This window comes from Piliocolobus tephrosceles, chromosome 11 (assembly GCF_002776525.5).
Source record: "Piliocolobus tephrosceles isolate RC106 chromosome 11, ASM277652v3, whole genome shotgun sequence".
NCBI classification, from domain to species: domain Eukaryota; kingdom Metazoa; phylum Chordata; class Mammalia; order Primates; family Cercopithecidae; genus Piliocolobus; species Piliocolobus tephrosceles.
Window position 1 is genome coordinate 92,737,642 of NC_045444.1, and position 24,172 is coordinate 92,761,813.

At 39.4% G+C, this 24,172-nt stretch overlaps 1 protein-coding gene across 4 annotated transcripts in view; it reads left to right on the plus strand.

Moving 5' to 3' along the window:
* The first annotated feature begins 5,479 nt into the window (after positions 1-5,479).
* Positions 5,480-24,172, plus strand: part of ZDBF2 (zinc finger DBF-type containing 2) — a 37,549-nt gene continuing 18,856 nt past the window's right edge. Inside the window, exons 1-5 of one of the 4 annotated variants that reach the window (XM_023219461.2) lie at positions 5,480-5,549; positions 9,986-10,038; positions 10,988-11,031; positions 12,252-12,360; positions 20,728-20,830. In XM_023219461.2, the coding sequence (XP_023075229.1) occupies positions 20,777-20,830 (54 nt within the window). In that variant the 5' untranslated portion in view covers positions 5,480-5,549; positions 9,986-10,038; positions 10,988-11,031; positions 12,252-12,360; positions 20,728-20,776. Of the gene's footprint in view, positions 5,550-9,939; positions 10,039-10,987; positions 11,032-12,251; positions 12,361-20,613; positions 20,831-24,172 lie in introns of those variants that run through there. The other 3 variants (XM_023219446.1, XM_023219453.1, XM_031936575.1) reach the window with 3 other exon arrangements.

Here is a 24,172-nt window from a genome sequence, read left to right on the forward strand (position 1 = left end):
TTCCTTCCTTCCTTCCTTCCTTCCTTCCTTCCTTCCTTCCTTCCTTCTTTCCCTCCCCCTCCTTCTTTCTTTTCTTTTGTTTTGTTTTGTTTTCTATTCTTTTCTTTTTTTCCTTGACGGAATCTTGCTCTGCCGCCCAGGCTGGAGTGCAGTGGCGCGATCTTGGCTCACTGCAGCCTCCGCCTCCGCCTCCACCTCCCGGGTTCAAGCGATTCTCCTGCCTCAGCCTCCCAAGTAGCTGGGATTACAGGCACATGCCACCATGCCTGGCTAATTTTTTAGTATTTTTTAGTAGAGACGCGGTTTCACTATGTTGGTCAGGCTAGTCCCAAACTCCTGACCTCAAATGATCCGCCTGCTTCAGCCTCCCAAAGTGCTGGGATTGCAGGCATGAGCTACCACGCCATCCCCTCTCCTCCCCTCCCTGACCCTCCCCTCCCTTTCCCTCTCTCTCTCTCTTTCTTTTTTCTTTCTTTCCTTTTTTTTTTTTTTGATAGTCTCACTCTGTTGCCTAGGTTGGAGTGCAGTGGTGCAATCTCAGATCACTGTAGCCTTGATCTCCCGGGCTTAAGCAGTCCTCCCACCCCAGCCTCCTGAGTAACTGGGACTATAGTCATGAGCCTCTGCACCCGCCCTGCATGTTTTTTTTTTTTCTTGAGACAGATTCTCGCTCTGTCTTCAGGCTGGAGTGCAGTGGCACCATCTTGGCTCACTGCAACCTCCACTTCCCAGGTTTAAGTGATTCTCCTGCCTCAAGCCACCGAGTAGCTGAAACTATAGGCACACGCTACCACACCCAGCTAATTTTTGCATTTTTAGTAGACAGGGGGTTTCACCATTGTTGGCCAGGATGGTCTTGATCTCTTGACTTCCTGATCCACCCGTCTCGGCCTCTCAAAGTACTGGGATTACAGGCGTGAGCCGCTGTGCCTGGCCTGCATTTTTTGTGTCAACATTTTTGTTCCAACAACTGGGAAGATGAGGACATTTAACACTACCATCTTTCCCTCTACCTTACAGGGAGGAATCAACATGACAAATGGAGATATTTTCTGACCATTCACATTACTTTAATTGGATTTTATTATTTATTTTTGAGACGGAGTCTTCACTGTTTCTCTCAGGCTGGAGTGCAGTGGCGTGATCTCAGTTGCCTGCAACCTCCACCTCCTGAGTTCAAACGATTCTCCTGCCTCAGCCTCCTGAGTAGCTGAGATACAGGCTTAAGCCACCATTCCCAGCCAAATTTTTATTTTTAGAAGAGATGGGGTTTCACCATGTTGGTCAGGCTGGTCTCAAACTCCTGAGCTCAAATGATCTGCCTGCCTCGGCCTCCCAAAGTGCTGGGTTTACAGGCATGAGCCACTGCACCTGGCCCACAATTATTTTAAAATAATGATTTGGATGGGGCATGTGCATGAATCCCTTTATGCTTAAAGAAAACGTTTTACTTTTTAAAGAGCTAACATGCCAGGCTTAGGGGTAAAAGCTTTATAATCACCTCACCTGACTGAATAGGTAGAATGAAGCACACAGTAATAGAATTTGGGAAAAGAAATAGCTCACACTCTAAATTGATGAAATCTAAATTCTTTTATGACCCAGCTATGAGATCTTGTTTTTTTCCCAATAGCCTTTCCTTAAGACATTAGCCTAATATTAGCTTAAATGGCTTACAAAATGTAGGCATTATTGGAGTGCTTTCTAGACACAAAAGAGCAGGTTTTGGTGTTCCTTAGAAGAAGGAAGAATGTGAAATAACACATACCCAGCACTTTTTTTTCCCTGGACCAAATATGTTGGGGGAGGGAATGGAGTACATACAAACCCAACCCTGATCTCTAAGGTCCTTTAACTATGTTTAGATGTGTAATGTGTTTAGATCCGTAACGGGTTAGTAAAGAATTGAGGGGGAAATTACAACTTTTGGAGCTTAACCTTATAGATAACTAAGCTCTCCCACAAAACGTGCCCATTGCCAGTAGACGGAAATCTGATTTGTGCCGACTGCTGATCTGATGCGGAAAGGCACTCCCTTTGATGTTTTATGATAGTATCATGTTGGAAGAAAAATTTTGCCAACTAAACTATAACACAACAATTTCTTGTTAATTTAGTGTTTTTCTTTTTCTATTTTTTTTCCTCTTTGAGACAGGGTTTCACACTGTTGTCCAGGCTGGAATGCAGTGGTGTGATCACGGCTCGCTGCAGCCTCTACATCCCAGGCTCAGGTGATTCTCCCGCTTTAGCCTCCTGAGTAGCTGGGACTACAGGCATGCGCCACCATACCCGGCTGATTTTTTTGTATTTTTTGTAGAGACGAGGTCTCGCTGTTTCCCAAGTTGGTCTTGAACTCCTGGCATCAAGCGATCCTCCCGCCTTAGCCTCCCAAATTGCTGGGACTACAGTGTGAGCCACTGTACCTGGCCTATTTTTATTTCATACTCAGAGCGCTCTCAGACCTTGACACATTTATTACACATTGATCTTGTAAAATTGGTTAAGGTATTTCAGAAACTTATTCATATTCGGAACTCAACTTTTATTTATTTTTTTAATTTTTTTTTTTTTTTTTGAGACGAAGTCTCACTCTGTCACCCAGGCTGGAGTGCAGTGGCATGATCTCAGCTCACTGCAACCTCCGCCTCCCAAGTTCAAGTGATTCTCCTGCCTCAGCCTCCCCAGTAGCTGGGATTACAGGCACATGCCACCATGCCTGGCTAACTTTTGTGTGTGTGTGTGTGTTTTTTGTAGAGATGGAGTTTTGCCATGTTGGCCAGGCTGGTCTCAAACTCCTGACCTCAGGTGATCCACCCACCTCGGGCTCCCAAAGTGCTGGGATTACAGGCATGAGCCACTGTGCTGGGCCCAGAGCTCAACTTTTATGAATCACTTTTTGAATCAGTTGTCCACGGCTGTAGTTTTCCACCAAAGGTGTTGGTGATGCATCTAACCTTAAGAGTGCCCCAGCCAGGCACAGTGGCTCATATCTGTAATCTCAGCACTTTGGGAGGCGAAGGTGGGAGGATCCCTTGATGCCAGGAGTTTGAGACCAGCCTGGGCAACAAAGTGAGAACCCCATCTCTACAAACAATAAAGAAATTAACCGTGTGTGCATGGTGGCACACGCCTGTGGTCCCAGCGACTTGGGAGACTAAGGCAAGAGGATCGCTTGAACTTGGGAGATCGAGGCTGCAGTGAGCCGTGTTTGTGCCACTGAACTCCAGCCTGGGTGACAGAAGGAGACCCTGTCTCAAAGAAAAAAAAAAAAGAGAGAGAGAGAAAGTAAGAATGCTGCATTATATTGTATGTGTATGCAGCATTTTCTTCCAAGCAGCTGATCTTATTCTGCAAGTTTTGATGCTGGCACCTTCTTGATCTTACCTGAATATGTCAATTGCGTGTTTTCACGCAAAACATTCAAGACTTGTTTTCCTTCTTCAATGGTGTTATTGAATAAAATCTATAGGGGTTGTAATTGACTAACCAGGCTATCAAGAATAATATCCAAGTTATTTCATTTTCGGGGGGTACAAGTAGGCTTAGTATTTAACTGTTCATATATAGGTTCCCCAAATCCATCAAGAATGAATGTACTTGGTGAGTAACCCAGGGTTTCCAGAAGACTACTAGTTCTTAGCCAGCCCCATCTCTTTCTTTTCTAAATGCTGGGGAAATCTCTTTTTGGCCCTAGGAAAATCTTCTCCAGGAAAATCTTCCTTGTTTCTCTAGGAAAATCTCTCTCCAAGTTTGAGTGACTTTTGTCTGTTAATTCCCTTCCTCCTAGGGTTATGTGTTTTATTAAACAATGCACTTACCTCAGTTGAAATGAGGACAACCTGCACAGCAACATCCACATTGTAATATGTGGAGGTAATGACAACCAGGTCTGTACTGCCACCTGGTCAACGAGAGTTTGTAAGATGCATCTTGATTTCACAGATGTTAAACTGTGGGGAAAAATGTGGCTTAGCATCTGTGAAATACACAATGTCATGGTGGTTGGATCAATGTAAAGCGGGTTTTCTATAATTCCAAAGTTAGGATGTGGAAAAAACTTGCCTTAGAAGAAATCCGTACTTTTTGGTATGTTAAATCTAAGGGAGGTTATAAATCGAACAGTTGCAGGAGCCCAAGTGTAAAGTGAGAGAAAGATGTTGTGGGGGAAGGAGGAGCTGAGAAATACAGAAAGAATGAAAACAATGGATGCAAAAGCAACAGGCAAGTTTTGTTTTGTGTGTTTGTTTGTTTGTTTTTTAAAGGGACAAAATCACAAGCTTATTAAAAAGGGTAACGACAATTATAGCTACAGCCAAACAGCAAAGTAGCTCATTTTAAGATTATTTTTACATTAGACATAAGCTTTGCAACAGGGCCTCTCTTCATTTTAGTAAAATTGGTTTAGGTGTTTCAGAAACTTCTTATCGCAGATTTTAATTTCATATTCAGTAGTGTGATTCATTTAGGTTTATCTCCGTTACAAATTAAACTGTTTTTGCTCACAACTATATTCGTAATGGGTAGCGCAGTGAATATAATTGCATGACCTAATGTTTGTTAATATTCGTAACCCTTTAATGTGCAGGATAGATCTTTGAATACCTAACTTCCTTAAGCCTCAGTTTTCTCATTTGTCAAAGGGGGGACAATAATAGGATTCATTCAGAGTTACTCTGAAATGAAATGCAGTAATGTATAGAAACCTTAACGCCTAGCACAGCAAGCGCTCATTGAACACCAGCTTTTGTGAGATGCACCTCACTATGACATAGGCGTGGAAACAGAAAACGACTAGCTCTCTTAGCTCCGTTTTCTTTTTTACATTCATACGTTGCTTTGAATTGGCAAGCAGTTTTTATTTGGACCCTCAAACGCTAAAACCTTGGTCTCTACTTCGCGTCCTAACTGCGCTTATGAGTCTAGTCATTTTCGTTGGAACGTGATAGATTTCCAAGCTCTGGAGTGGGGCCCTGACCAGGGAGGAAGTGTCCGCTTTAAGAGCTGCTGGAGGGGAGGAAGGGGCTCCTCAGCCCGGGTGGAAGAGTGAGTGAGTGGGTGGGCGGGCAGGGGGCGGTCCCGCCGCTCCTGCGTCAGAAGGGGTCCGGTTTTCGCACCTTCCTTGACGTCAAACCTCCATCAGGGTTGCAACGCCACGTTGCCTTGGATGCCTGCGTGAGTGGAGTCGCGACTCGGGGCCCGCGTCCTGCGAGACGCGCTCCCGCTCCGCTTCTCCCCTGCGGATCGCAGGGGCCGAAGGCGCCTATTTCTGGCTCCGCGGGCAGCGGGGCCGCGGCGCTTGGACTGTGTGGGGTTCGGGCGCCGCCACGGAACCGGAATAAGAAGGGAGACCGCCCGGCGCGGTCCTCGGTCTCCACCGCGGCCCGGAAGGAACCCGGGAGGCCTCCGCGGAGGTGAGTGCCGCGGCGGGGGCGGGGCGCGGCGCGGCCGGGGCGACGCCCGCGGGCGGGGCCTGCTCTCCGGGCGCTCGGGGCGCCTTCTTCCTAAGGGACGCCAGGACCACTCGCTGGGCTCCCGCGGCCGCCTCGCAGGTCCTCGGCTTCCCCCAACCCCGCGTCCCTTTCTGCCCCTGCTGCGTGAGAGGTGTCGGCGGCTCCGGGCCGGGATTGAGGTGGCGGGGCGAGGGGAGGGGAGGAAGTGGGGCTGCACTGCGCTTCTGTCCGGGGCCCTGGGTCAGAGTGGCCGGCGGACGAGGCCTCGGGCCCGGGCTCGGGGAGGGGGCGGCCTGCGAGGTCGGATTGAGGGCTGGGGACCCGCGGAGTCTTGCCCCTGGGCACCTGTGGGGCCGAGATTCCGAGCCACCTGTCCACACACCCCCTTTCCCCAGCGCCCTGCGTTGGGTCCAGTTGGCCCCAGACCTAGGCCTTTCCCAGCCTCGGGCGATTATAGTTTATTTGGAAACGTTTGATTTTTGTGTTAGTAAGCCTTTTACTACCGCCGTGCAACAGTTGTGTAAATGTGGTCATGTTACGCCATCGTTTTTACTTGCTCCTAAGAAGGCCCTTACCAGCTCCTGCGATTATCCCACGCGATGATTCTTGGTAGCTCGTGGAAAAAATGCATAACAAGATACTGGTTCTCAAGGGACCAAAACCCCACCCCCACCTAAAGGAAATAGCTTGTTTTTGTTTTTCTTTTTTACAGCAATATGCTACGTGTGGGGAGGGGGAGGGATGACGGAGGCAGCCTGTAGCGATCTCATCCTTGAGAGAATCTGCTAACAATTTGGGGGTGTATCTTTCCCTTCTCATTAATTAATACACAAACGTGTGTTACATAAGGGGTATTTATTTGCTTTTTTCACTTAATACATGGAAGACCTTTTCTCTATCGTTTGAACCCAAAGCCTAGAAGGCAAGAAAGCAACTCGTTAGAGAGTTGATAAAGTATCACTGCAGTGGCCAGTGATTTGGATAGAAATAAGCTGAATTCAGGGTAAGAACTGGTTTCTATAAAATATTGTTTACATAATAATTGGAGGCAGTGTTTTTTCAAACTGAGTTTTTTCAGCCGGTTCGTGAATTGTGAAATTAATTTAGTGGGTCATGACTAGCATGCAATTTTTTTTTTTAAAGATTGCATTAAAAAATCAGAATGCATTACATGTAATGAGAGTATTGTTTTGTGAGAAATGTTTTAACTGTGCGCGTATGCATTGTGAAATTTAGTGGGTCGTGACTAGCATAAAAGATCGCATAGAAAATATCAGAATGCATTACATGTAATGAGAGTATTGTTTTGTGAAAAATGTTTTAACTGCGTGTGTGCCTGTGAGTGTGTGCTCGGTTGTAATTAAAAATGTATTGGTTCCTGTGTGTCATGTTAAATAATCTTGAAAGTCGCTAATCCAAGGTACTGTCAGCACTCAGCTGAGCAATGATGCAATTAAAATAAGCATTAGTTTTATTTTTTCTTTGGAATAGTGTTGTTGATTGCAGCAAATAAGAGTCCTAATTATTTGTTTTCACCTAATATTAAAGCAAGTAGTATTCCTAAAAATACAGAGAGGAAGTGTCAAAGTCGTTAAAAGGTTAAAGCATAAACTACTCAAATTGACCAGTGATCACATCTCAGTTACGCTGGTTATCGGTGTGAGACCTGCAGTGAGATACCTCTTTTCTCTCAACCTCAGTTCCCTGATTTGTTAAATGAGAATTAATCATGGCAGCTACCTTATAAAGCTGTTTGTTATTTAGATGAGATAATGCACAGGAAGCTGTTGACAGAGCGCCTGGCTCAGATTCAGTACTAAGTATTAGCTGTTATTATTTTATTAAGACTGAATAGAGGTGTCTAGGATAATGCTTGTCACCAGAGGAAAGCCAGCATAGCGTGGATAATCCAAAAAAGGGAAAAACTGAAAATTAGTAGTGTTGTGTGGAGGAACTGACACTGAATTCGTGTGGTCTTTTTATGTCATTCGGCCATTGTTTTGTCATTGCCCCTCAGTTGCTTCCCTACTACTGGACAGAAAATTCAGATTGTCTTATTCAGAAAACCAAATGCCTTTCTATTGTCTTTCCTTATTACTATTTTTTATTAAGTTGATGTCTCTTTTGTCAGGCAGTGGAAAAATATGTTTTATGAGGATTGTGGGTTTTGTTGGTTCTTACCACACTGCCACACTCAGTTTGAGAAATACACACACGACAACTCCAAACTCATTTCAGAAATATTTTTATCAATGTTTACCTCTGCAGCTGGTGCAGATCTCAGGTGTGCAAGAAATATTTCTTAAAAAAAAAAAAATGCTGTTTTATTTTTATTTGAAGATATTTCTACCTAAGTCATCTGGGTAGCTCAGAAATCTCTGTTCACTGCCTGGGATAGGTTTATGCAATTTTAAATATTACGTAAATGAATGAAATAAGAAGGTGAACATAGTTATTTTTTAAAAATAGCATTGTTATTTTTATGAAAAATAAATAGAATGCTTTGGATTCATAAAAAGGTTATATTTGCAAAAGAACTGGGTATGATAACGGTGAAAGATTGGGGGAAAATGTTTAACATTGATCATAATTCTGCTCTCAGATTTGAAACTGCCTTCAGATTTTTGTTCTGCTTTAGAGGAACAAAAATGGAAACTCAGGGGTGAATTACGATGTAGTTTATGAAAAGACATGTCTCGAAACTCTAGCTAATCTGTCAAAAAAGAAAAAAAAAAAAAAAGCAACAACCCCCATACTAAAAATACCAATGAAACAAAAAAAGCCCAATTTGGTCTTAAACATATATAAATTTAGAAGTTTTAAGTTAAATATTAAGGTTATGTGTAGATTTAAAAAATTATCTTACTGATTGACTTTAAGACGTTAACCCACCAATTACTGGTTCTTGTCTTGACAGGGCTTTTATCTACACTGACAAAATACTATGCAATCATTAAACATTCTATTTTATTTTACTTTATTTTCTTTTATTTTATAATAGCATTTTATAATGATATATAAAGGTACTCATTATATGTGGTTCAGTGAGAGAGGGTGGCTATAGAATAGAATGTACTGTACCATCCCATTTTTGTAAAAATATGTTTAGAACAAAGAAGAATACGACACGTTAATGGTGGGTAGATTATGGCTGATTTTTATGCTCTTTATTTTTATAATTGTACTATTATAAATGTTTTACTTTTGTAATAAAAATTAATAAAAATCATTTTTTAAAGAAAAATTAAATGTGTATTTTCTTGTTTTGTAAGCATACATGACTATGCTTTAAGGGATACTGACTCTTAACTTGGAGATTTTGGGAATTGACTAATTCTCCAGTATTTTAGGAAATGGTGCTGAGTAGTTAATAGTTATGTCCCTTACCCTTTGGAAAGCTGTTTTGAGTAGGAGAGAATCATTTTTCCAGAATTTTCTTAAAGCACTCTCAAGTATACCTCTTTCCAGAAAAATCTTCCACAGTGCCTAAAGGTACGGTCTAAATTCTTTAGTCTGCATTTGAATACTACCATGTCAAAATCCAATTTACTTCCCCTGCTTTATTGCCCTTTAAATTCTCAAATGAAACCTTAGATTCAGCTGGATTTGTTAATTTACTGTCTCCAAATGTACCTTGTATTTTCTTACTTTTATGCCTTTGCTTGTTTGTTAATTGGAATATCATTTCCCAACCTTTGAGTGAGTAAATCCCACCCGTTTTCCAGTATCTGGTTAAAAAATCATATCCACAGTGGCATCCCTGGCCACTCTAGCTAAAACTGAACTTTGCAGTTGAACTCATTAGCATTTATTATTTTTGCTGAGGCATTTCTTAGGCGGCGCCTCATTCTTTGGCTTTAATTTCTCAATTTCGTTTAAAATTTTTTTGAGGGCAAGAAAACTTGTCTCATATTTGTCTCTATCCCTTAAAGCTTCTACCATGGAACTCTGCACTGAGTAGGTGCTTAATAGTTATTCTTTGATTATACCGTGGTGTCACTGGCTTTCTTGAGCCCATGTGTTGGAATTTTTTCTTGATCAGTGATCCTGGATAAGGAGCAGCACTTTGCCCACAACAATGCGGAGGAATAAAAAACATGCTTCTGCTTAATAGTGTATTGATATAGATAGGTGATAAAAGAATTGACAGTATTTTTCATTAAAGCTAACGTGTACCTAAGCCTCGGGAAGTTTCTTATGAAGCTAATTTTGGGTTTGACAGCATTTTTGTTCTCAACCTTACCAGAGGCACAATTCAGCCTTATAGTCTTACAGCTGCAGTTCCAGGAACCCAGAGACCTGCAGTGTTTGATGGTGGGTTAGATGGGCCATCACAGTCACTGTGCCAGAACTTTAGGAGGTCATGTATGAGATTCAGTGGGTCATAGTATGTAAAGTGCTTTGTGTTCCAAAGTTAATATTTTTTCTTTTATTATTGGGAACATGTCACTTTTCAAAATATATCTGGATATGTTTGGTCAATGGTAGACACTTATGGGACCTTTTTTAAAAAATGATTTTATTTTAATTTACAGATATTTGCCTGAACTAATACAGCTGATGAAATACCTGACTTTTTCTGCTCCAGGTAAATAATTTGTTACTTTAAAAATATCAGGTTCTAGTAGAATTCAGAGTTGTATAAAAAGACCTATTTAGGCATGCAAAGTAATATAAATCCAGACCCTAAAGAAGTGATCCCTTTAATAAATAAGTTTTATTAGTTTATGAAAAATGATGACTTATCTTATTGAGTCAACTTATAGCAGAATCACCTTGAGCATTTTATTTTATTTTAGTTTAGTTTTTCAAGACAAAGCCTCGCTCTGTCGCCCAGGCTAGAGTGCAGTGGCGTGACCTTGGCACACTGCAGCCTCCACCTCCTGGGTGCAGACGATTCTCTTGCCTCAGCCTCCCGAGTAGCTGGAACTATAGGCATCTGCCAGCACACCCAGCTAATTTTTGTATTTCTGGTAGTGACGGGGTTTTGCTATGTTGGCCAGGCTGTTCTCGAACTCCTGACCTCAGGTGATCCACCTGCCTTGGCCTCCCAAAGTGCTGGGATTGGAGGCATGAGCCACCATGCCCGGCCACCTTGAGCATTTTAAATATGCTTCATAATGTATGTCTTGGGTTCCCTCAACCCATGGGATTTTGATTTGGTAAGTTTCTGATGGGGTCCTGGCATGTTAATTTTTAAAAATGCCAACACATGCTTCTGGTTTATTGTAACTCACTGCCATTATGGCACTAGAGATGATGGAAGTGGCAGGTGATAATGCCACGAGAGTTAAGGACCATAGGGTTAAAGACTAAAAATATTTAAGTATTTACATTTTGTGTATATGTTATAGTAGATTAATGATTTACTTTTGTCCTTTATTTAATGAATGTTTTAATTATATTTTCAATCCCCCAAAAGTTTATTTTAGGATTTTTCAAAGCTTACATTTAAGCTCTAGGTTCTCTCAGCTTGAAATTTGCCTTATGTGTAAGTACAATTTAAAATAAAAGTTTGTTCTGTTTTATTGCTGTAGGTTAATAAGTGAAGTAAATTAGTGGAAAAAAGACCAAATTTTAAGTAAGTAATGTCTTACATGTTTTTTGTGTCAGAGGCTGATTTAATTGATTAATTTTCCCCATAAATGTGAGAAGTCAGAAAATCAATTTCTCATAATAAGAAGTAATAGGTAAGTAAATATTATGCTAGCATTTTGATTTAATGAAGTTTTTTTCACCTCATCTTATGGTTTTAAGGCTGTGATTTCATTTTTCAGTTATTGATTTTAATGATTAAATTTTTTTCCATTGCAGAAATACTCATAACACATTATAGAATGATTGTTATATATTTTCCAACAGATGAGAATGCTTAAATTAATTGAAATACAAAATTATTTGCAGTTCTATTTTCAGCTTAACAAAGCAGCAAATAAACTGCATTAAATTTTTTACTTAAAATGATCATAAATTATATGTACTTTATGTCAGTTAATACATTTACTGGGCATGAAAATTACTGGGGGAATTTTAAAAATTCTGAATCCTAGGCTCACCTCAGCTCTACTAAAATTTTGGGTATTCATCCGGTTTGGCAGCCATGCAGTATGTAATGTTGAAGGATTAGACTTTTAGGTGAGTGGAAACTGGAAAACTATTTATTTGTAGAGAAATCTAAACACTAGTAGGAAAAAAAAAATCCCTCCTATTTATCTGGCTTACATAATTCTCAGAAGAAAAATGTTTTGTGTTTCAGAGGCTAAATTAGTTATTCTGATTTTTAGCAACTGTGTTGGATAAATTATTTAAAAATCTGCCTCTTTGTGAGCTGAGCAGAAAATGCCATGTGGTGTCTTGACACTCATGATGACAGAGAATGAGACGTTGTCAAATAATCTGGGGTTTGATGTGGAAACATGATGGGGAAATTAATGAGCTCCATTAGAGTGTAGTAAATATACCATAACAATATCATAGAAGTAATTGGTCTTCACAAATTTAATGTTGTATTCTTTGTTACTAAATCAATATCTAATATCTCTAATAAGTTATTAGAAAAACTAAATATTTAGTCATCTAGTCTTCAAATATTAGCAACTAACTGTTCTTTCATAAGATACATAGAGTTCTTGTCTCTGCTCCAGGCTCACTTGTTTATTCAGTGGCTCATGGCAGCCTTGTATATTTTCCTAATTATTAGAAGTAGAAGTGAATTTCTGTTTTCTACTAATTATCATAGCCATTTTCCTCATAAGATAAGGAATTATCATGATTTTTGCCATTTTTCTTTTTGTTTTTCAGCTTGAGTATTCAAAGACAGTAGACATCTGACTTCAGTTATTTATTCAAGATGCAGAAAAGACAAGGATATTGCAGTTATTGCCGTGTGCAGTATAATAACCTGGAACAGGTGAGAGGTTTCTATGAATATGATAATATCTCAAAGGACCTAGTTGTGACTTTCTCTTACATTTTATTAAATTCATTTATTTATTTATTGAACAGATCATATTGGGAATCTGTTAGTTGGCAGACACTGTTTAAGGTTCTAGGGATACATGAACAAAAACCAAGCCTCTTTTTTCGTGAAGCTTGTATTCTAGTGTAGTAAGACAGAAGATAAATAATGTATAAATTTAGTACGTAATATGTGAGATTGTGATAAATGTTATGAGGAAAACAAAATAGGGAAGGGGTAGGGTAACCAGGTAAGGCCTTTTTAAGGAAGTGACATTGAGTTGAGATTTGGAGTTTGGGTCTCAGGTTTACATTTATCTGGGGAAAGAGTTTCTAGGTAGAGGGAAGAGACAGAGACCCCGAGGTTACAGAGTGGTTGGCACACTAACGAAGAGCCGGGAGGCTGGTGGCTGCATGGATATGGGGAGGTGGGTGAGAAGTAATAGGCAAAGAATTCGGACTAGTAAATTGTGTATTTTAGATTCAGGAGGTATATGGGCTTGTTTGTTACATGGGTATATTGCATACCTGGTGGGGATTGGGCTTCTACTGTACCCATTACCCAAATTAGAGAAGTAGATTCTTTAAGACATTGTAGGCTAACGTAAGGACTTTGAATTTTATTTCAAGTGAGATGGGAGAGCATCTCAAAGTTTGAGCATAGGAGTTAGGTCATCTACTTTGTGTTTTAAAAGGCTCATTCTGACTGCTGAGGGAAAAATAGTTGGTATAGAGATTTAAAAATGTTGTTATTGTGATATAACTCATACACCATATACTTGACCCTTTAAGGTGTATAATTCAGTGATGTTTTGTTATGTTCACAAAGTTGTACAACCATTGTCTAATTCCAGAACATTTTCATCACCCTAAAAGGAAGCCCTGTACCCATTGAGCAGTAACTCACTCCTCCCTTCTGTCACTAGCCCCTGGCAACCACTTATCTGTTTCCTGTCTGTATAGATTTGCTTATTCTGGATATTGCATGTAAATGGAATCAAACATTGTGTGGCCTTTTGTGTCTGCTTGCTTTAATGTAGCGTAATATTTTCATGGTTCATCCATGTTGTAACGTGCATCACAACCTACTTCCTTTTTATGGCTGACTATCAATGTTCCATTACATGGATATATCACATTTTGTTTATTCATTGAGCAATTTATGGATATTTGGGTTGTTTTTACTTTTTGACTCTTATGAATAGTGCTGCTGTGGATATATGTGTACAAGTTTTTGTGTGGACATATGCTTTCACTTTTCTTAGGTTTACATGTAGGGTGGAATTGTTTGGTCATGTGGTAATTGTGTTTAACTTTTTTGAGAGGGTGCCTCACTGTTTGTCAAAGTGGCTGTACCTTACCACCAGCAATGTATGAGGGTTCCAGTTTCTCCACATTCTTGTCAGCACTTGTGGTTGTCTGTTTTTTTTTTTGTTGTTGTTGTTGTTGTTGTTATAGCCATCTTAGTGGATGTGAGATGGTATCTCATTTTGGTTTTGATTTGCATTTCCCTAATGACATATAGTGTCTTTTCATTCACCATTTGTATATCTTGTTTAGAGGAATGCCTATTCAGATCCTTTTCCTATTTTTAATTGTGTTGTCTTTTTATTATTGAGTTATAGAAGTCTTTATATATTTTGGATACTTGACCTTTATCAGACATATAATTTACAAATACTTTCTCCATTCTGTGGGTTGTCTTGTTACTTACTCTTTTATTTTTGAGATGGGGTCTTGCGTTGTTGCCCAGGCTGGAGGGCAGTAGTGCGATCATGGCACACTGTAGCCTCAGCCTCCTGGGCTCAAGCAGCTCTCCTGCCTCAGCCTCCCAAGTAGCTGGGACTACTGGTGTGCGCCACCATACCCAGCTAATTTTTTTTTTTGTAGAAATGGGGTCTCACTATATTTCCCAGGCTGGTCTCAAACTCCTGGGCCCAAGTGATTCTCCTGCTTTGGCCTCTGAAAGTTTTGGGATTACAGGCGTGAGCCACCACACCTGGCCTTCTTTTCACTTTCTTGATGATATGTTTTGATGCACAAAAATTTTAAATTTTGCTATGTTTTACTCATGTTTTTTGGTGTCAGAAGGGTTGCCTAATCTCAGGATTGAAGATATATGCCTCTGTTTTCTTCTAAGAGTTTTATAGTTACTCTTACATTTAGGTCTTTTATCCGTTTTGAGTTCATTTTTGTATAAGGGTGTGAGATAGGGCTATGCTTTTTTTTTCTTGTGTCTGTAAAATTAAATCTATTTCCTAGAAATTATGTTAAAATTCATGCTCATCAGAGCTCACCCTGTGCTACCTATAGTGGATTTATATATGTATGTATTTATATTGATTTGTTTACTTTTATTATTTTTACAATAATTAATACATATTTATGGGGTACAGTGTGATATTTTGATACATGTATATAATGTGTAATAATCAAACTTGTAATTAGCATACTAATCGCCTCAAACATTTATCATTTCTTTGTGTTGGAAACATTTCAAATCCTCTCTTCAATTGTTTGGAAATTTACAATCAATTATTGTTAACTATAGTCATCCTACAGTGCTATATAGGACACTAGAACAACTAGAACGTATTCCTCCTATCTAGCTGTAATTTTGTATTCACTAATTATCCTCTCCCAATTTCTCTCCCCTGACTTCTTCCCAGCTTCTAGTAATCACCATTCTGTTCTTTACTTTTATGAGCACAACTTTGATGACAAGATTTTCTTCTTTTATGGCTGAATTGTATTGCACTGTGTATATATACCACATTTCCTTTTTTTTTTTCTTTTTTTCTTTTTTTTTTTGTGAGATGGAGTCTTGTTCTGTCACCCAGGCTGGAGTGCAGTGACATGATCTTGGCTCAGTGCAACCTTTACCTCTTGGGTTCAAGCAATTCTCCTGCCTCAGCCTCCTAAGTAGCTGGGATTACAGGAGCATGCCAACATACCTGACTGATTTTTGTATTTTTAGTAGAGATGTGGTTTCACCATGTTGGCCAGGCTGGTCTTGAACTCCTGACCTCATGTGATCCACCTGCCTCAGCCTCCCAAAGTGTTGGGATTATAGGCATGAACCTCTGTGTCTGGCCCTTTTTTCTTTTATCTGTTGATGGACACTTAGATTGATTCTATATCTTAGATATTGTAAACAGTGCTGTAGTAGTAAACATTGGGGTGCAGATATCTCTTTGATATACTGATTTCCTTTCCTTTGGATAAATACCTAGTCAGTAGGATTGCTGGATCATATGATAGTTATATTTTTAGGTTAGTTATAAAACAGTTGTAGGTGCTTGGAGTGACTGTGGGACCAGAGTCCTAGGCTCATAGGCTTATGAACCTATTGTTGCACCTGGATCTTGGGGTACAGATTTGCTCTTTGGTGGAGTTGGATGTCTTTTCTCTTTCTCCTTTGCACGTCTGTTCTACCAGTGAGTTTTTTACTTTTGGAATTTTTCATGATAGTAGCTATTGTCTTTTTTACTTGCCAGATGGAGGACTTCTTTGGTCATTTCCTGTAAGACTGGTCCAGCGGTGATGAATTCATTCAGTTTTTGTTTCTCTGGGAAAGACTTGATTTTTCTCTCATGTCTGAAGGATAACGTTGCTGGGTATAGTATTGTTTGGCTGTTGGAATAGTTTTTCACACTTTCAATACATCATCCCGTTCTTTGCTGGCCTTTAAAGTTTCGCAGATAAATCTGCTGTTAGTCTAATGATGATTCCCTTATATGTGACTTGATGCTTTTGCTGTTTTTCAGATTCCATCTTTGGGGGTCTTTGACCTTTGACAGTTTATAATGTGCCTTAAGGAGGACATTTTTGGGTTGAATGTATATGGGATTCTTCGAGCTTCCCATATCTGAATGTCCATAGACTTGGGAAGATTTTTGCTATTATTTCATTAAATAGGTTTTCTATGCCTTTCTTCTTGTCTTCCCTGTCTGATTCCCCTAACACAAATATTTGTTCACTCAGTGGTGTCCCATAAGTCTTGTAGGTTTTTTTCACCTCTTTTGCATTATTTCTTTTTTTTCCCTCTGACTGGGTAATTCCAAATGACTGATCTAAAAATTTAGAGATTTCTTTCTTCTATTTTATCAAATCTGCTGTTGAATCTCTCTATTGTATTTTTTATTTCGTTCATTGAATTTTTTAGCTGTAGGATTCCTGTTTGGTTCTTTTTTATGATTTTTTTCTGTGTTGAATTTTTGCTCATATGTGAATGGTTTTTCTGATTTTGTTGAATTGTCTATGTATATTTTCTTGTTTCATTGAGTTTCCTTAAGATCTTTATTTTGAATTCTTTTTCAGAAATTAGTTTATTTTCTTTTCATTGGGGTTTTTTTTTTTTTTTTTAAATGAGAAAGTTATGTTCCTTTGGTGGTGTTATATTTCTTTGCTTTTTTATGTTTCTTATATCCCTGCATTGATGTGTCCGCATCTGGTGGAATAGTCACTTCTTCCATACTTTCTGCAGTGGCTTTCATATTGAATAACTTTCACCTGTAGTTGGGCTTTAATGTGCTACTTGGGAGAGTGTGGTTACTCTGTTGCCAGATAGATGAAGTGGTATATAGTCTTCATTCTGTTTCTTCAGCTGTGTTCACCATCAGCAATAACTGTGGGCACCTCAGTGGCCTACACTGTAGAAGTTTGTGGTGGTGGCAGCAGCATAGGCTGAATGTCCTTGATGTCAAGGGCTTCTGGGATCCACCTGTTCTTGTTTTCATTACAATGGGGAGACTTAGCTGAGTAGATCCCTCTTGGTGTTAGGTCTGACATGGCCTGTAAGCAGCTTTAGTAGCACTGTGTTCCAGTTACAGGTGTTTGGAGTGGCTGTGGGACCAGGGTCCTAGGCTCATAGGCTTATGAACCTATTGTTGCACCTGGATCTTGGGGTACAGATTTGCTTTTTGATGGGGTTGGATGTAGGTTGCCCACAGAGCCAGGACCTGTAACTTTTAGGCACCCCCTAGTAGTTGGGGCCCAGGGAGTCAGGTTGTAGCTGAGATTTCTACCCTTGAAGGGCAGGGCACAGCACTGACCTGACTCCAGGGAAAAATAGTTGCTCTGGAGGTTTGATCCTGGGGAGCAGGGTGTGGCTGCAGTTCAGAAACGTGAGCCAGCAGAGCTCAGTGGCAACTTAGGTCTCAGGGGATGAGGCATTGTGTAGTAGTGACTCTAGACACTGGGATGGTGGGACTCAGCAGCAGCAGACACATAGCTGTTGTTTGGACCCTGTGTAGGGCAGGGAACAGTACAATGACTCCATTCCCCAGGTAAAGGTATGTCTCAGCAGCTCAGACTCTAGGGATCTAGTCTGGTCTAGGAAAGCAGAGTACTAGGGTTGTTTGGCTAGTAGGATGAGGTGTCTAAGCTTAGCCACTACTCTCTTTCCCTGGGACATGAGGTACTCAGCCCTGGGGTACACAGCTGCTCAGCTTGGCCAGGACACCATTTCCCTAGGGGGCAATGTGCTGCTTCAGTTCAGGTTTGGGCAGGGATCGGGGACAGTGGCGTGACTGTTCCGTGCGGCCATTTCTCTGGGATGCAAGGTGCCACTTCAGCTTAGGTACTGGGGTGTGTGACTATTCTAAATATCTAAGGCAGTTTCCTGCAATTCAGGATGCTACTTCAACCTAGGCACTGGGGATGCGTGACTGCTTTGAGCCGCAAAGGTACTATTTTCCTGGGAGGCAGGGTACCACTTCAGCTCCAGCCTGATGGGGTGAGAGCAGAGGTGGGTAAAGTGGCTTCATTTCTTTTTGGTTCTATGAGGAAGGATTTAACCACTGTTTGTATCTTGGCCTGGGGATGTCAGGCCACCGGGCTGGGATGATTCAGCAGTGGCTTAGCCTCAGGCATGAAAGGGAGCCATGGCTACTTGCCCCTGGAGCAAAACACGTTTCAGCCGTAGTTCCACTTGCGAGGTGGTGTAGCCACATGGGCTACAGGGGCCGGGGCACAGTATTGGCTTCTTCTCTCAGGGGAACACAGTGGTGTAGACTCCAGACAGCTCCCTCAGCTGGTCTTCGTCCTTGTGAGGACTGCAGGGGTGAGGTCTGTAGGTGTCCAAGGTATTAATGGGGGTTGGTTGTTGGAATCCTCTTGCTTGCCTCCTTGCTATAGGGAAAAGTTCTTTCTGGTTCCCCGCTGATCCCGTTTGGGAATGGGGTGCTGGAGGCCTGGCATTCCCTTCTGCTTTCTGTGTTGCCATTCTGAGTTCTTTGCTCACCCTGGTTTCTTTTTCTCCTCTGATGCACTCCTGTGCCCTTCTTCAGTTGTTTTTGTTAAGATACAGTGGTTTATTCATTGTGCTGGCCATCTTTTTCCGAGTTTATTCTTTTACATGTGATGTAGAGTAGTACCAGCACCATTTGTTGAAGACTGTCCTTTCCCGATTCAATTGCCTTGACATCCTTGTTGAAAATCAGTTGACCATAAATATAAGGTTTACCTCTAGACTTTCAATTCCATTTTATTTATCTATATATCTGCTCTGATGCCAGCACCACATAGTCTTGATTACTGCAGCTTTGTAGTAAAATTTGGAATCATGACATCTGAGTCCTCCAACTTTGTTCCTCTTTTTCAAGATTGTTTTGGCTATTCTTGGTTCCTTGTATTTCCATATGAATTTAAAGATTACCTTGTTAGTTTTTGCAGAAAAGCAGCTGGAATTCTGATAGGGATTGTGTTGAATCTGTAGATACATTCATGGGGAATATACATCTTAATATTAAGTCTTCCAGTCCATGAATAGAGGTATGTATTTCCATTTACGTAGAGATTTAAAATCTTTTAACAGTGTTTTGTAATTTTCAGTGTACAAGTTTTACACTTCTTATGCTAAATTTATTCCTAAACATTTTATTCATTTTAATGCTATTGTAAATGGAATTGTTTTCTTAAGTTCATTTTGGATTATTTGTTGGGAGTGTATGGAGAGCTTCAATAGATTTTTAAATATTGATCTTGTATCATACAACCTTGCTGACCTTGTTTATTAGTGCTAGTAATTTTTTTGTCGATTCCTTAGGATTTTCTATATATTAGATTATGTCCTCTCCAAATAGTTTTACTACTTTTTTCCCAGTCTGGATGCCATTATTCCTTTTTCTTGCCTAATTGCTCTTGCTCGAATTTCTAGTATGATGAGTGTTAAATTACAGTAGTGAGAATTGATATCCTTGTTTTGTTTTGAATCTTGGGAGAAAACTTTCAGTCTTTTGTCATTAAGTTTGATGTTAGTTGTGGGTTTTAGCCTTCTATTCCTAATTTCCTAAGTGTTTAATCATGAAAGGGTATAGGCTTTTGTCAAACGCTTTTCTGCAACTATTAGATAAGTATGTGTTTTTTTCCTTTAGTCTATTAATATAATATATTACAGTATTCGTCAGCTCAGGCTGCCATAATAAAATACCATAGACTAGTTAACCTAAATCAGCAGTCCCCAGCCTTTTTGGCACCAGGGACCAGTTTCGTGGAAGACAATTTTTCCACAGACAGGGTGGAGGGGTGGTTTTGGGATTTAACTGTTCTACCTCAGATCATCAGGCATTAGATTCTCATAAGGAGCACACAACCTGGATCCCTTGCATGCACAGTTCATGATAGAGTTTACGGTCCTATGAGAATCTAATGCCTCCACTGATCTGACAGGAGGTGGAGCTCAGGTGGTAGGGCTTGCTTGCCTGCCGCTTACCTCCTGCTGTGTGGCCCAGTTCCTAGCAGGCCATGGACCAATACCTAACAGCCCTTCTTACTGTGTCCTTCTGTAGCAGAGGGAGAGGGAGATTTCTCTTCCTATTTTATAAGGCCACCAATCCTATTGAATGATGTCGCTACTATTATGACTTCATTTAACCTAAATTACCTCCTAAAAGCCCTGTTTCCAAATACAGTCACATTAGGCGTTAGAACCTCAACATGTGAATTTTGGGTGGGATGAAGTTCAACCTATAGCAGTTAGATTGGTTGGTTTTCAGATGTTAAACTAATCCAAGTGGGCTAAATCCCACTTGGTCATGGTGTATAATCCTTTTTATATGTTGCTGGATTTGGTTTGCTATTAATAGTATTTTGTTAAGGATGTTTGCAGCCTTGTATTTCAAGGCTTTGGAGAATTATAAAAGCAGTGAAGTAATACGGGGCCCATATCTAGTGAAGTATTTTACAGAAACAATGGAAGCCAAAAGAAAGAAAACAACTGCACCTAGAATTCTCTACTCAATACGTATATCTTTTAATAAGGAAGGTGAAATAAAACTATTTTCAGGAAATAAAAATTAAGGGAATTTGTCACCAGCAGACTCTCACTAAAGGAAAAACTAAAAAGGAGTTCTTCAGGCAGAAGGAAAATGATTCCCGATGGAAGCTCAGAGATACAGGAAGTAATGAAGAACAGTGGAAAGGTAAATATGTAGGCAATCTAAGTGAATTCTGTCTTGTGGGATGAACAACAATGGCATATAAATTGGGAGGGGAGTAAATAATGTTAATTTCTAAGGACTTTACATTGTTTATAAAGAGAATAAAAGTAACAAGTAATTTTAGACATTGACAGTTCAGGATTGCTCATTGTAATCTCTTACCAAAATAGACTATGAAAAGTCTATAACTAACTACAGAGTTAACAGAAAGGGAAAAATTGAAATGATGAAATGTAGTCCACAAGAAGACAAGAAAGGAGACCAAAAGGGATAATTGTATAGGCAAGAATAACAGATTGAAAAAGAAAAAGTTAAATACAACTCTATCAATAATATATTAAGTGAAAATAGATTTGATGCTTGAATTACAACTATTTTCAATATTTTGTCAGAGGTCCTAGTCAAGGAAATAAGGAAAGAAAAATAAAAATGATAAAGATTGGATAAGAAGAAATAAAACTATTATTTATACACAACATGTGGACATAAAAAAAGATATCTGGGTAAACCATTAGAATCAGTAAGTGAGTTAAAAAAGGTTGTTAGACCAATGTAAAAAGAAACTGCATTTTTATATACAGATACCATGTAGAAAACGAGATAAAAAAATTACTATAGCATCAAAGAACATCAAAATCTAGGGAATAAACGTGAGAAAATGTAAGATCTTTAGAAACTATAAACATTGAAAGAAATTTTCATGTTCATGGATTGAAGAATCAATATTGTAAACATGTCAATTGTGCCTAGATTGTTATATTTATCCAACGTAATTTCAATCAAAATCTCAGAGAATTATTTTTTTTTATGAAAAGCCAATTCCAAAAATAAATGTGGGAAAGTAAAAGGCTCCAGAAGAACTAGGATAATCTTAAGAACAAAGTGAATAGATGTCCTCTATCAGATACTAAAACTTATGAAACTTTAGTCTTTAAAATAATATAGTCTTGCTGCAGAGTTAGACCATGGAAACAAACCAGGAATTCCAGAAACAGACACATATATGGATGTCTGATTTGTAACAAAGGTGGTGCTGCACAGCAGTGAGGACAGAACTTTCTTCAATAAATGATACTGGGTCAATTGAATATTCATATGGAGAGGAAAGTGAAACTTTATTGCCGAATCACCCTGCATATAAAAATCAGTTAGAAGTAGACTATAGACGTAAATATTGTAGCCAAAATAGTAAAGCTTCTAGAAACAGGAGAAAATCTCTAGGACTTTGATGGTAAAGAGAGATTTCTGGCCACAAAAACCACTGACAAAAAAAGATTAAAAACTCTGGACTGCAGTAAAGTTAAGAAACAATGGAAGATGATTAAGAAAGTGAAAAGAAGCTCCAGAGAGGAAGATGGTACTTGAAACACATATAATTGAGCAAAGAACTGGTGTCCAGAAAAGGAATTTCTACACGTCCATAAGGAAGAGACAGAACATCCATTTGAAAAACAGAGAGACTTAACAGATCCAACATAAAAGAGGATATCCAGATGGCCTGTAAATATGAAAAACTGTCACAAAAATTACAGATTAAGGCCACAGTGATATAACAATAAACATCCTTATAACTACTAAAATGACAGAGACTGACAATACCAAGTGTTGATAAGGAGCTAGGAATACTGCTGGTAGGAATATACATTGGTACTGCCACTTTGGAAGACTGGTCGATAGTGAGTACTAAAGCTGAACGTGCGCAAATTTTTACGACCCAGAAGTTTCACTCCTAATAATGTACTCAACAAGAATACATGCACATTGGCACCAAAAGACACATACAAGAAGGTTCTTCACAGCATTATTAGTAATAGCCAAAAGCTGGAAACAACACAATTGTCCGTCAAGAGTAGAATGAATAAATGAAATATGGCATATTCATACAATGAAATATTATGCAGAAAAGAAAATGAACAAATTCAGCTAATATGGATGAATATCACATATATAATATTGAGTAAAATAAGCTGAATGCAAAAGCATACATATTATATGACTCCATTTATATACGTTTCAGAAAATTTCAAAACTATAGTATTAAAAGTTAGGTAATAGTTACTTTTGGGGAAAAGGGAAGGGATATTAGATTGGGATGGGACATTACAGGGATTTCTGGATGCTTGTCAACTTTTCATGGATAGATGGTAAGGATGTGTCTACTTTGTGATAGTTGATTGAGCTATATGCATATGATTTGTGTACTTTATGTATGTTATACATCAATTCAAAAAATCTAAAGGAACTGACACCTTATGGGATGTAAATGAAGTTTTCTATTCACATTGCTTTTTTCTTTTTGCCTTGGCAGAGAGAGGACAAGGTTGGATTTTATTATTTATTTTTGTAATTTCAACTTTTATTTTAGATTCGGGGGGGACACATGTCCAGACTTGTTATGTGGGTATATTGTGTGATGCTGAGGTTTGGGGTACAAATGATTCCATCACTCAGGTAGTGAGCATAGTACCTGATAGGTAGTTTTTCAGCCCTTGCCCCCTGCCCTGTCTCTCCTGACCCAATATCTCCCAGTGCCTTTTATTCCCATCTTTATGTCCACATGTACCTAATGTTTTGCTCCCACTTAAAACTGAGAACATGCGGTATTTGGTTTTCTGTTCCTGTGTAAATTTGCTTAGGATGATGGCCTCCAGCTGCATCCATGTTGCTGCAAATGACACGATCTTGTTTTTTGTGGCTGTATAGTATTCCATGATGTATATGTACCACATATTCTTTATTCAGTAAGGTTGGATTTTAACTGAATATTTATTTGTTTCCTTGTGCATTTGTCCCCTTTAACCACCAGGCATTCTAACTCTGGTGATGGGTCCTAGACAGTGGAGAGTTCTGTAGCAGGATTTTGAAAGTATCATAATGTAGATTGTTCCTAGGGCTAGGAGCACTAGCATGGACCTCTGAAGTCAACGTGGAAGAAAATAATGCCAAGACTTGTAACAGTGGTCAGGAGTTAGCAACGTGATTTAAGTTCTTTAACACCTTTACCGGGATATTTTAAAATATCTTTTCTAAGTATTGTTAAATTAAAATGCATTATTAAATTATAAATAGCATGTTAGAAATATGCCATTTCCTAGCATGATACAAAGAAAGAGGATAAGCTTTGGAGTTATTAAAATCCTGGCCTTGCTGTTTGCTCAGTATAAAACTTTGGGCAGTTTACTCCAATTCTTTTTTTTTTTTTCTTTTCTTTTCTGTTTTTTTTTTTTTTTTTTTTTGGGATAGAATCTCACTGTGTCGCCCAGATTGGAGTGCAGTGATGCAGTCTCAGCTCACTGCAACCTCTGCCTCCAGGGTTCAAGCAAT